A 14,478-nucleotide genomic window follows, 5' to 3' on the forward strand; every position below is an offset into this window, starting at 1 on the left:
TCATCATTGTTGTGGTCAGGATTGGAATTTCAGTCTAAAGTTAAGTGGCCACCATAAATGTGAAAAAAAAACGACTGCAGGCCTCTGGGACAGCCTATGGAATCAAAAGTAGTTTGCTTCGAGTTTGCTGAATTGTCTGCTAAAGCAGAAATTCTGTAAGCTATCTATGAATATGATTTCAAACATGAGTGGCTGCAGCAGAATCTAATGGTTTGTTTGAAGAGAGAGCTGCAAACATTGCAACTCGGGTCACTGACTTGTGAAGTTATAGTCTTATTAGACTAATACTTTCCATAAACATATTATCTGGAGAGTTGACTAGTTTTCTTCCTTTTTTTAAACAGTGCTGGCATGCTTTCAAACAACAAGGAAGAATTTTATCCTGAAATGGACAAGACGCAGTTAAAAATACCCTTATACATATGCTAGGGCTTTGTAAGGATCTATTTTTAGGAGCTAGAAGGATTCCTTGCAATAAATATAGGGTCTCCTCCTCCTATTCCTAGCACTCGCTTTATTTTTTTGAGGCTTCCTAAGGGAAAGGATTTGCTTCACTGGGACTGTGAAAACTACACAAACAGCAGACATAAGGGAGACTGGAAAGTGAGCAGAATTAATGGGGGAAAAAAGTTTCCTTCTGTAATCTAGCTGACACATAGAAAGGCTTCTCACCTTCCAGGCACAAATGAGAATGGAAATTGAGGGCGAGTGTCTGCAGCATCAGGCAGGAAGATACATAGCTTTCTGTACTGCTGGAATAACCATTTAAACATCAAATTTAATAGATCCTGCTCAAGATGAATTAGCCAGCAGAGGCAAAAGGCAAACTGGCGTATACCTTCAGCCTTCCTGCCACAAATTCAAACCCTCTCTCTCCTTGGAAACCTTGCCTTTAGGCTCACATTACTTCACTGCAATGACACAAGAGCCCAAACAAGAGCTGCATAGCACTCTCCCACCTCCCTAGCACCAGTCTACAAAAATAAAAAYGGAAGAGATTACTGGTCTCAATTATTATCTTATCACACTTGTCTGGATGTACAACAACATTACAGTAGGGCAAAAACTCTACGGACAACGGACCTTTAAGCACTGAGCCAGAACACCATGGCTGGTGTTGTGTGGCTGCACTGGGCAGAACCCCCACCCAGTTATGTCACTSCATTCTGGTTCCACCACTGGAGTCATGGTGAACACCAGCAGTAAGGAATCTGAAGTAAAAGTAAATAAATAGGATACAAGAAAGTTAAGAAAAAATACTAACATTCAAACTTACTGCAAGCAAGGACACAATGCTCCTGCAGGCAAAGCCTCCTWACCTCATTAATACTGACTTCTGCCTCTACATACTGCAGACCTTTCTGGATGATGGAAATCAAAGCAGCTGGTGGCACCAGAGCACCATTTATATTAGACTGGCTGATATGGCTCTCTATACCAAAGGTAAATGCTGAATGGGAAAACCCTAAAGACAAGGCAAAGACATCAGAATTGATTTATAGATAGACAACACTACTTGCTGTACCATGGTAGGACCTTCTGTTTAAAACCTGAGAAAATTATGCAAAGTATAAYGGTATAGCATGCTTCTAACTACCAAAAAACTTGTTAAAACACCTCAATTCCCTCATAGTTTAAGTGTACCAAAATAGAAAAGCAAGGTTCATATATATACATAATCATTAATAACAGTATCATTGGCAAAACAAGGGTGCACGAATCAATATAACATAGACAATTCACTATAGCATTCAAAYATGTTTATATATTCACAAACTACATCTATGCATTATATCACACATAGTATTTAATTAAATAAATGTAAATATCCAAGACACAAGACTCACTTGCTATTTTTACTCACTGATTTGATACCCATGAAAGTGAAATGAATCTCTGTGTGAATAGAATTCAGCTCATGGTACAATGCTGTCATAATCGTGTATGATCTGGCATTTAGAGCTACATCAGCACTRTGCACTGATTAAGAAGTGGCAAACAGGTTATGGTGCAGCAATGGCAGCTCCTTGCTATTTATTTGATCACCCTGAAAAAGTGAATTTAAGCTAGAGAAAAATAGTTGTTTCAGCAAATTTACTCTACTGTCATGGCTTTTTTTCTTAAACCACTTTTTTTTTTTTCCTTTTTTTCCCTGTCAGGTACACAAGAAGCCGCCTGCAAACTTTCAAATGAAGATGAAGCAATTTTTTAAGTTTGGCTTCTATGACAAAAGCAATCTGCAACTGGAATAAGAACATGTAGTAGTTTTTCAGTAAATTCAGGTGGAAAAATGAGGGTTTGTTTTCTGTTGACAAGCAGAAACTGATAAAGTCTGCCATCCACCACTGCTTCTGGTGCTCCTCTGCCTCAATTTGGGAAGTCCATGAGCAGTGGACATACACTGCATCAGCTGAATGCATTTTCAAGAAGCCTGAAGCCACCCATCAGCAATCACTAAACAAACTAAGAATCAGTAAATKTTGAAGCAGCGAGGTAAAATATGCAATATATGTGTAATTTTCTTATATATCTGTATGTATATACATTAAAGCTGATCTCTTACACTGTTGTCTTAAGACTGGAGTTTGTTTTTGCTTTAATATGCAGACTTCCTTTACGTATTGCTGATATCATTTTCCCTCCTGCCAGCTGACAATCATCACTTGTTCATTTACTGGGGCATGCCCTGACTTCCAGTCAAATCTTCCCGTTCTAAATGTAGGCTGTGTTAAGCAATCAATATCACAGTTGTGAGTAAAAGATGATGTTGTCTCTTACAGAGCTTCAAGAATAACCACCACCACCAAACTCCCTGCAGCCATATGGCTGCATCGAGAAACCCAAACATGCAACACAAACTCAAACTGCTGATCCGACTGGGTTGGGGAAGCTTTGAAAATAAGGCAGCACTGCTGCATTCTTGCTTGTGTTGTACAGATACAGTTTGGATAAATAAGACAGGGAAAAGGTTTCTTTTCAAGTGTGACAATATTCAATGCTCATTTGTTCTTTCTCCTAAGAAAGAGGAGATGTCATCTACACTGACACCAAAGGACAAGATCCTCCAAAAAAGCATCCTGCAGGGACAGSGGCTTTTGGGAACCCCAAGAGTTATTCTTGTAAAAAATCTGTTCATCTCTAGAGTCAAGTGATACAAGTAATAGTCACAGTTGTCACTTCTTTCTTTGAAGCCACATCTGCCCTCCCACAGTCACACTCAGGCCAGGAATTCAGCTACACAAGACTGGCTCACAGAAGCACCATCACTCCAAGACAACAGGAAAAAACAGCATTTTGTGCTGATCATTCTATTTTCTTCCTCAAGCAGCCCTGAAGAAAATGGTGCAAAGTGCCATCATCACCCTGCAGAGAAGTGATCTCCAGGAAAATGCATTTTAGCAATCGAGTGAGTCCTTGGCTGGTTGACTGCCATCTGAAGACTCCAAATGACTAAATCTGATTAAGTTACAGAAGGTAACTTGGCAGGAATTCACTCTCTTGTTGAGAAGAAACACCAAGAAACAGTTCAGACAGAAGCACATGCCTACTGGCAAAATAATTAAATGAGCCTGTGTTTGCTAAAGCCAGTTACAGATGAAGATCAAATAAATTATGCATTGTTTAATAACCAGAATTGTAAAAACTCACCTGACTCTTGCAAGTATCTATATACCAGGAAGTTAACCTCATCACTGCTTATACTCATCTTTATTCCCAGTTAAACCATGAGGTCACAACAAAGGACACAACCCTGCAAATAAAAAAAAAGTAGGYCAATTAAATATTTTTAGTACCTAATAGGTATTTTTCAACAAATGCTATATTTATAAAGTAAGTAGCTTGCTGGCAGCATAGACAATGGCTTTATTTTATGATGCAAATAAGTCTACTGAAGTCATTAAAAAGTCATTTGTCTCACCACAAAATAAAGGTCAGTAAATTAAATATTGAAGGGCCGGATTCTCAKGCAATGCAAGTTGGTATGGACTGGRGAACTGTGCTGTTTAATACCAGTACTAGAAAGGCCTTTTTTCACTAGTTTAAAAAAATAATCAAGTGAGTTYCATTAGCCCATTCCACCGTGTGCAAGATCAAACACTAATTTTATTCAGCTACGTTTTGTCGCCATACGTGGAGCAAGTTATCTTTAAGACTGTTTTTTTACAGAGAAATTCTGTGGGAAGAGGAACAGTATTTTCCTTCAGAGGAAAATGTAATTAGAGAGACTCATAAAGAAGGTTTTTTACCTTATGTAGACACACACACACACACACACACACACACACACACACACACACACACACACACAAATGGCAGTATTTGTTTCATAGGCCAGTCACTGATTTTTAAAATCTTGCTGCATCACCAAAAACGACAGATCAAACCGCAGAAACTTGATGAAAGTGCTATTTGTCACACAGAGAAATCCTGAATTATTAATATAAAGAGGGCTCCCCCCTCAAAGCAGAACTGTGGAGATTGCCACATCAAGCCACAGTTTTGTAGCTGGGTAGCTGAAGGGAAAAAAAAAAAACCTGGAACGTTTTGCTTGTGTGTCAAAAGCGTTCTTCACCCCTCCGGAACCAAAGGAGCCTCCTTTTTTTCAAGGTTTAAAGTGTTAGAGTGTTTTTCCCAAGCAGCCTGGCTCGGCCGGAGCCATCGGGAGATGGCACTGCAGCCCCGCCTGTGTTACAAACACCGAAAAACACAAAAATGCCGCCCAGGAACGCACACAAGGGCTCGAAACGGCAAAACGTGCTAAAGGATCCGGTGTTTTACCAAAACACTGCTCCATCCGTGTTTGCAGCGCTCATTTATGTTATCTGGAAGCTGGTTTCTGTGCTTTCCCCACTCAGGCCCTGTGGCGAGGGACAGGCGTCCCACAGGCGAGGGACACAAGGAATGTGAGGACACAAGGAACCACCTTCCTTCCTTCCTTACTGAAACAAAATGCTRTGCTAAAGAGAAAATMCAGCAGAAGATGATACAATRATTATTTCCCTCTGACAWGCTCTGAAGTGACACCAGCCTTATRCTGCCAGCCCTCAAATTGTTSGTGACATTGGATGCATGTATGTACACACGTACCCCACACTTCCTCAGTGCTAACTTATTTTCCCCAAATTCACTTACTTCCACAAGCAATCAACTCCTTATTTTGGGCATTTTAATAGGTATTAGTATTGCTCTTTATTTTAGAGGCAGCAATGAAATCACCAAAGAGACACAGAAAAATGAGACAAAAATAAGAAGTTAACACGCAATTTCTAGCTGTCTTAGATTTGTTGCCTAATTCACATAGGGCGCCTTAAAAATACTTTAAAATATTTGCTGATTTATGTCCTAAACCCATTTTGAAAACATAATGAGATCCTTCAGGCCCCTCTTTTTTCCTTGCCCTAAAAAAAATGCCAGATCTTCCTCAAAACATTCTGTGGAATTACATGGCAAAGTATGATGCACCCACACTGCTGCTTTAAATCCAAAAGTGCTTTTAAAGGAAATCTCTCCCACTTGCCTCTACTTTTGTTTTGCACCTCAGAGTAGGCACAGTGCAGGCAAAGTAGATTCCTTACTGGTAGAAACCAGGATTAAATAAATAAATAAAATACCCCATCACAAGTTAAAAAAGGATGTGCATGAGAGCTTATGAACAATGCCCAAATTGCTCATGGGTTCCAATCCCTGAGAGCACACCAGGATCGATAGTCCCTGCTCAAAAGAAAGACAATTTCAGCAGGTTTTATTTCTCTTCCCAGAGGATGGGCCTGTGGTTTGTAACACCACTGCTCAGTTAGAATCAGCAGAGCATCCAGATTTATCAGGTAATTTTTAATGCTGCTACGCAAAATCCCCGAACTCCCAAAATTTATCAGGCATTACACACATCAGCCATAAAAGTCAACTGTCTATACTGATCCTGGCCTTGAGATTTATGCAAGAACGGGTCAGGAGCATACAAGACACACTCCTGTGCTTCAAATAAACTGACCCGCTCATTCATGCCAGGAATCACACAAAAATTCATTTGGAAGGTATTTTTTTCTAAGGAAATGAGGTTTCTCACCCCAGAGACACCACCAGCTCTGGCTTTGCTCCCAACCTTGTGCCCATGTTCCTGTGCTTACCCCAAGGCAGACAGGGGGTGTTCACTCCAGCATCTCTGTCCCTAATCGGGGTAAAACTTACAAATAAAAACCATTAATAAGGAGATCAAATTCCACTCCCACCAACACCACATCTGCAGGCTAATCAGTGCCCAAAGGTGCAACCTGCTTTTCTGACRAATCATTATTCCACTCCACATGTTTGTGCTAGCATTGTGCTCCTTGTCCAGATTCATGCCAAATTCTGGAGAACAGATGCCGCCYGATATGGCTTCTGGCCTAATAGGGGTTTTTTTTTGGTTGTTTAGGGGGCTTTTTTTCAGACAAACCKGAACTGGCAGAGAAAGTTTATACATCAGATTATCACTGGGTATCTCTTAATCACGGTTTGATAACATATACTGGAGTTACACTACAATTAGAGTTATTGTATCATCAAATAACAGGCTAAGAAAGTGATATTTCTGCAGTTGTAGGCGGGCTCTAACACATTCTCATTAGRTAGGGTAACAGGAAAACCTGGCAGGCTGCTGTGAATAATAATTCCCCAAAAACATACCCATCATTAGTTTGATACCAAAGATGATATAAGGGAGCAGCTAATGCTCTGGGTAGCTCTGAAGAATGCTTAATATTCAGACATAAACAGACGGCTACATTTATCCGTGGAAAACAGAAGTCTGGCTACAGAAACAATAAATCCCCTACAACAGAAATATTGCCCTTAAGAGCTTTTATTTTTTCCTCTTTTGCAAGAAATCCAGACAAATATTTTGCTAGCATATGTGCACGTAGACACYGATACCATTTCATTAATTATTGCTTAAGAATCTTTCACGTTTTTAATGGCCATGACAATTAAATCAAAAAGAGCAAAGGGTGCAATTTCAATCCAACCACTCAGACCAGGCAAACTCCTGGATGTGTGAGGTTTCAGCAGGACTTCATTCAGACACCAAAGCCACCATGGAAGTAGGTTGCAGAACTGGAATTTTAAACCACAAAATGCTGTTCCTGGTGCCTGCTGTTCTAGGAAAGCTTTCTCCAAAGGCYCTTTCCTGAAATGTGGTGGTCTAACCCCAATAGCTGATAAAATTTCTAGAACTACATCCAAAGAAAAGTTCTGTATAGCTCTTCAGAAATGCTTTATAAAGGAAAAYTCATAAAATAAATTGGTGGTTTCTTTTTATCAAGCATCCAGTGTACAACTCAACCTGTACATTCTTCTCCACAAGAATTTGCTAGATACCAATTTCAGTCAAAATGAACATTTATCACACTTTAAAAAAAAAAAAAAGTTTACTTTTCTTTGTGTCAACTACTTGCTCTAAAGACTCCTATTTGCTCTCACTTGAGAGATGGGGGCCAACCCTGCATTTGGCACAGTACAAGTGAGCCCTTAGTACAGTTTTCCTACTACCTGACAATCTGTAGTTAGGAATTCTTTCTAACATTCTGAATTAAAAGAAAAACATTTTTGCAAGTTAAATGCCTATGTTTTTTCCTTAATATCTCAAAAGTAAAGTGCTCTCATTTTCTATATTTTTACCTGTGCCTATAAATTGCTATATTTAAATGCCCTTTTGTTTAACATTCCATAATATGCCACACATACACTTGCATAAAAATTATCTGTAATTCTATCTTACAAACCTTCTTACTGATTCCTCATGCAATTAGGTTTTGTTAGTTTTCCTTCTAGTAATTTAAAACAAGAGACGCTTCTCATGTTCATTGTTTAACTCAATTGCTTTGCTTTTAGCCTCAAAAATACAGCTTAATTTCTGAACACTGTAAAAAAAAAAAAAAACAAAAAAAACAAACCCTTTTCCTTTCCTCATCTGAATTGCCTTCCCTTAGCTCAGGCGATAAATATTTGTATTCTGTACTTCAGCTTTAGTGACCTAATTTATGGCAACAGTCTCTGTCTTTCCATGCCAATTTGAGAGTATGAAGAATACAAGATGACAAAGCCAGTCTGAAATCTTCTGAAGAAAAAGAATTACAACCCTGAAAGGGAAGAGAAGGAAAAAAAAATAAAAACCAAAAAAAGCTCACAACAAAATGCATACCACCCAAAACCTTGGCTAAAAGTAAGTTACTGTCTACTTATCTGAAAAATGAAGCCCAGTCCTGAGTACTGTTACAAAATATGCTGCAGATGAAACCCATTTGTTGATTTTGCCTAGAGCAAAGTAGTATTTAATTACTGAACTACGAATCTCCTCCCTAAAGTCATATGCTGAGTGACCCCTGAGGCTGGAATTCCGGATGTTACAGCAAAGATACAAGYGACAGTATATCCAATATTGTATTTCCAGGGCCATGGCTACAAAACTGCAAACTTCTGTGCTTTCTGGAGTTGAAAATACATCTTCCTGGACAGCTGTAGGGCATCTTAAACTAATTCTTGGCAGTCACATTTTGTTATTCTCTAGGCTGACTAAAGATACAGGGATATTTCTGGTACTGAGACATTATTCAACACTTTAGGTTCTTAAACCTTCCTCCCCACATTATTACAGTGCAACACCAGAWKAAAAAATATATTTGGGRGAGATTTTTCTCCCTATTTCTTGTATCAGAATAGCAAAAAGGTGTTGTTTATTAGTATTTTAAAGACTTTTCAATTCCCTGGGTAACAACAAAAATAGACACAGATGGACTAAATGATCTCCAGAGATGCCTGCCTTCCAATGCCAATCATTCTGTGATTCTGTGACACCTCTTTCAAGGCACRACACTTCTGCATGACAATTGCAACCTTGTAGAAATGGAACTCGTCCTGATACATCCTTCAGCAGATTCAAAYACATTCCTTTAAAACTTAAAAGCCAAACTCAGCTGCTCAGAACATGCAGTAAAGCCATGAGCAATAAGTCCTGCCTCATTTTTTATCACTTCATAAAAACCATCCCTCCCTGTCTCCCCACAAGATTCCAAGCCCAAATATCTTGTCTGGTGAATGATTTTTAATCACWAGAGTTCAAGTTCCCCGATGTAGACAAATTAGATTAAATGAAAACTGTCCAGACAMAGTAGTTCAAAAGTGAAACCACCATCTTCCTTCAATACTTAAAATAATTATCAGAACATACCAGGAAATACAGTTAAATATTATAAAATGCTCCTTGATCAAACATCTAATCCAGACCAAAGGCATTTTTAGAAAGGAAGAACCTGTGGCTTGAAGGGATGACCTTCAGAGTTAGACCCTCCTACCMACACACAGGCTGGACAGATGCTYATGGCAAGAAAAYTGGAAAYRYRGCACTTGTACAACTGATTAGAAAGYRATKGGTGCTGATTGATGACCAGAATTAGCACAGTCTACCTGAGGGAGCACTGGTGTAGGTTTGGCCAGTATGGATTACTTCAAGATGACCTGCAAAGTCCAACTTCCAGGCTCTGTGTGCTAAATATATCTCTGTAACGGAGAGGGAAGCACCAGACAGTTGCTTGGCATTACTCCAGAGAGAGACATCTCTCCATCTGTCCCTCAACAGGGGAAATTTTCTTATTGRAGGGGCCATCTCAGGAACAGTGGTAACACCAAACAAGCTCTGCAACTTAGGCTGTAAGAAGGATGTCCCTTTAAACAGAGTTACTGTCCTTCAGGAATACCTAATTCCAATAAATAAAGACTTCTGCAATCAAACTTTTAGACCCTGTCTCAAGAAGGCTTTGTGAAATTGTTCAATGGCTTTACTAAGTGCTAAAATAGCAGTCTGCTAATGCTCCCTGGATCCAGACACAGAACAGCTGCTGGAATCAAGTCCAAGAAAGGTGAAAATTGCAAGAAGCCTTTTCTGCAACATTGTTTAAAATCCTATATACGCCTTCTTGGCACGCACCTGGCTTTARGTATGCAACTCTGTGGCTGCTGATCTCCTGCGCTGCATTAAGAAGCCTTTGCAAGAAATTAATTATGGATGAATGTGRGAGCACACCCATTAAACCTCGCTTGGATCAAACTGTGTAAAAAATTCTGAGAAAATAACAGATTGAGAAGAGCCCTTGAGTGAGTAAAAATGAGCCCTATCRAGGGCTTCTGCTGAGACTAAGGTGCGGAAGGGCAACATCCAAAAATGATTTTCCATTTGTGAACACCACCATTGCAAATAAACAATGCCAGCAGTTCAGTCTTTTTTGATCAAGAACCTGTAGAAATTAACAGTTAAATGGGGTTCAAGGTCTCCATCCCRTGCTAAGTTTCTGCTTTCATCTGATTTATTCCCATTTTTACTGYTAGAAAACTCACTAAATAACGTGGCCTGCAAGTCAGATCAGGAACATTCCATTTTTTCCAATATGTTGTTCCTGATGTTCCCACAATAGATCATTCAGGGCTCTAAGGGACTGTGTCAATTGAATTGAATGATGTGGTCGCCTGCTGGTACATAAATGCAAAAGCAAAGCTGAGGGGGTTTATTTTCAAAACAGGAGACATTGATCCTGTGACAATGTTCCATTACCCTGACTTTATTTCTATTAGAGACAGTGATTACATCTACATCAATTGCTTGAGCTGATGGATACTGGTGCACTAACAGTGACATAGTTTTTCACTATGCTACTGCTGGATGCTGATGGCTTACAAAATAGGATTCCTTCTCCAACTAATGCTWCTTATTTCTCCATGGAAAACTACTGAAGTTTGGGCAGACTTTTGTAATTAGTCGGTTTTCAGCTGTCTGTCACTTTTGGGGGGAGCGGTTTGTGTGTTCTGTAAATCTTATTGTGGAATGGTGATTAGTGACTGTGTAGCCTGGCATGGATTCTATTTGTTATGATTAAAATATTTACATTGCTACCTGCTGGTAATAAAACAGCAGATGTAGCTCACAGAAGCAGCTGTGGAAAGGTATTTCTGCACTCCTGTCTTGACTGGGGATTTTTTCATGCAGCTGTGTGGATTCCTCTTCCCTTTTTATGCACTGTCACCCTTTTGCAGCTTCTCTCCACTGCCCTTGCTATCTTTCCCAAGCTGGTGATCCATCTTCCAGCTTTCATCTCTTGATCTGACATCCGATCTCGAGCCTGTGGTCACGCATTTGCCCTGGTTTTCACCTCCTCACCRTGCACTGCCTGCACATACTCTGCACTCCCGAGTCCACCTCTCGGTGATAAAGCACTGACTTGGTCTGTACCTCCTTCAGTCACTTCTTTTTCTTATGTTCTTCTTTCGCTACTTTTCATTACAACACAAGCCGCTAACATTTTGCAAAAATAAATTCTGCTGGTTGAAAACCAAAAAAATCAGCAGTGTTTTCTAATCCAAGTAAACCCTGTTCATTTCATTTGTCCTTGTTTGTTTAGTCTTGTGCCCTGAGTCATGTCCTGAACCGCCTGCAGGAGAAAGGCCTTTGTCTGACTCCAGTGTATTTACCAGAGTGGGTTCCCTCACTCTTGATAAGGAAATGTTTTTAATGCTGCCATAATAACAACAACTCGAGGTGATTCAGAGTGACACCTGCACAGAGTAACCAAGCACAGCACTGCTCTGAGTTCCCAGCATCTAAACAGGGGCAAAAATTGGGACCAGAGCATGTCTGCAGGGGCCAGCCAGCATCTTCTCTCTGCCCCAAGCTGTGCCTGCAGCTCAGCACAGCCTGTTAGTTGGGCACCTCAARCTGATCTCATAGTGCACATCCAGAATTTTTGCATAACCAAAATGTAAAGACTCCAAACTGTGCTCTGTGGTGTGACTGGGGACCTGCAAGGCTGAGCCCGCAGGGACCCAAGCAGCCCTTGCTTGGGAGTTCTGAGAACAATGAATTCTGCCACAGTCCAAATYTGGAAACACTACTGGTGACCACCACTGCCTCCTGGTTTTGGAACAGCTTTTTTGTAAAACACTAGATTTTTAGGTTTTATGAAGATTCATATCATTACTCAGGTGACTATACTAAACTTCTGCAGGTCTTTGGGGACTGGTTCCTCTTTCCTAGTGAAGAACCAAACTAAAATTCAAATCAAACACGCATTGGTCTGGGCACAGACAGCTCCATGAACATGAGCTTTTCCAGCAAAGTATCCACTCCCTCATTTGCCCTTCCCTCCATGTATGAGCCTCAATACTCTCACCTCAGCTTTTTCAGCACCTGCAAAGTTATTTTCAAGTGCAGATATGATTTTCAGTATAAAAAGTTGACAGAACTACTCTATAAATAACACTGACCATATAAATGGAGCAAGARAAGCATTTCCTAGAGTGAAATGATGCTCTGTGTGTGTGAACATCTTTCCTGGCTCCTCCATTGTTTTAGAAAAGATCAGGGATTATCAGGCACAGCACAGTGTTGGGGATATAAACATATGAAAAAGAGACAGCAATGAGGTGCTCAGTGCACAGAACAGGTCTTGAAGAGGCTTTGATCCATTCTAAACGCAAATAAACCCAGCTTATTTCCCCATTGTTAAGCCTAGTCTTTTATGCCTTTCCCATGAGAAAAGAAGTTTTGGAATTATGTACTCTGGCAGCATCTAATTTGGGAATAACAAATAATTTTTCTCAAATTCCTTTGTGAGTGCATAAAAGCTGCCAATTCTTTTCCTGAGGCAGATGTCTTGTTGAACAGTAACAGCTCTGAGTCCCATGTTTCTGAAAAATTCAGGATGAAACGTAAAACCCCTGTGAGGGAATAACATAATGGGGTGAAAAAAGGGAAAAACACACTAACCTAACAACCCCACAGGAAACAGGGAAGATCCTTCAGTTACAATTTAYTGAAATTTCAAGTCAGGAAAATACAAACTGTTAACAAGGAAGGATAATTTCCAGCTTTAGTGGCCATTAATCAAAGAATCAGCTCAAGAGGAAGCAGATTTCTTTATCTATTTTTAAATTTGGGATGAAGAAAAAGAAGAGACTGCCCTTTGGACAGGGAAAACAATGAATTAATTATTAATTATATACAATAACAATGCAGGGCTTTGTTGTGGACTTTTTTAACAAAAAACCTTGACTACTACTAACATCTCGGGACAAGGTCAGTGTTACTCATGAGTTGTGGATTGATGGCAAACAGGTAAATTGGTACTTGTAACATTAATAGCAGAAATGCACTTTAAACAAGCTTTTCTCCATTAACCCAGATATTAAATATCTAACTGCAGTTGGCCAGCAGAATTTGGTATTGAAAATATAGGCTAACATTCATCATATTTAGTATTCAAACTTCTCCACAGCCTTGAAACATATCCTGAAGCCTRGAATAAATTAAATGTAAACTGACAAGTTCTTCTAGCCCCAATATGTTCACCTCCAGAGATTTAAAGACGTGTAACTCACGACTGACTGCAGCATTATGCATGAATGGAGTTTTAAAGAAAGCTTAAGAAAGTTTACCCTGAGATTAAAAACTCAACTCTTTACTTTGCCCAAGCAGTTTCATATCCACCTCTGCTCACTAAAGCTGCCTGAAATGAGCCTGTGGGAATCTGCAGGTAAATAACAATTATGAGTTCAGGATATGCTTTAAAAAAGCAAAACCCCCCCCACTTTTCACAAAACCAAAACTCATAGATAACGTGTTCCTGCGATTGGTCACATGAATGCAAAACCAGAATGCTTGTGAAGGATCTCTGTGAGCTGTGTCTACTCCCACACTCCTGCACTATCCCTGCCCTACTGGYTGCTAATCTGCAAAAAAAGCCTCCTTTCCTCATACAGCTCCACCAATGCCACCTACAACACCATCTTATTCTTAAATAAAACCAAAAGCAACACCACTATTAAGAAGTGCAAACCACAGCTCTAAGAYTTTAAGAAGCCATCTTAGAATTATAGCACAATTTTGTTCAGGAATAATCRAACTGCAGTGTCTAGACAAATGACAGAAATCAGTTATCAGTGTAAAYAATATCAGGTGCAAAAAGGCAACATGAAACCATCTTCATCTAGGGGTTGTTTTTCRTTGAAGACCAATTAGCAGGAAGAAAGTTATTAAATCAGATATTGCTCATTAAAAAAATGTACTAATTAAAATGAATTTAACACTTACAAATTTATTTCAGAAAAAGAACCACTGAAGTGAATCAGAAATCACTTTGGCACCTCAAAATTTAATTTCAGGTAAACTTTGAAATTAGGCAGCTAAATTTTCCACAAGCATCTAGATTACTTTGATGCCTCATTGGAATTATTTCTAATGAAGAACAGGATGCAAAGTTTTTGCCTTTTGTGGCTACTTCCTACCCAGACCCATCTCTCAAAAGCCATGAAAGAATTTGAGAAATAATGTCTGATAAACATTAATTTTAGTATTCAAAGAGGCAAAGCTCTTTGCATTTGTTAAACAATCAAATATTCCAGAAGGGGTTTAACACTCCTGATTTCAGCTCTGCTCCAGACACTGGGCATGGCCAC

The 14,478-nt window shown here is 39.5% G+C and overlaps 1 protein-coding gene across 5 annotated transcripts in view; it reads right to left on the reverse strand.

Annotated features, from left to right (window-relative positions):
• The window catches only part of TBL1XR1 (TBL1X/Y related 1), a 102,633-nt gene that overhangs the window by 15,704 nt on the left and 72,451 nt on the right, over positions 1–14,478 (reverse strand). For 4 of the 5 annotated variants that reach the window (XM_057385105.1, XM_057385104.1, XM_057385107.1 and 1 more), the window contains 2 exons: positions 3,649–3,751; positions 1,320–1,465 (listed from right to left, as the gene is read on the reverse strand). In XM_057385105.1, coding sequence (XP_057241088.1) covers positions 1,320–1,465; positions 3,649–3,706 — 204 coding nt within the window. In that variant the 5' untranslated portion in view covers positions 3,707–3,751. Of the gene's footprint in view, positions 1–672; positions 1,168–1,319; positions 1,466–3,648; positions 3,752–14,478 lie in introns of those variants that run through there. The other variant, XM_057385109.1, reaches the window with a different exon arrangement.

This window comes from Malurus melanocephalus, unplaced genomic scaffold (assembly GCF_030028575.1).
Source record: "Malurus melanocephalus ecotype Western Australia unplaced genomic scaffold, MMel_1.1 scaffold_788, whole genome shotgun sequence".
In the NCBI taxonomy this organism is placed as follows: domain Eukaryota; kingdom Metazoa; phylum Chordata; class Aves; order Passeriformes; family Maluridae; genus Malurus; species Malurus melanocephalus.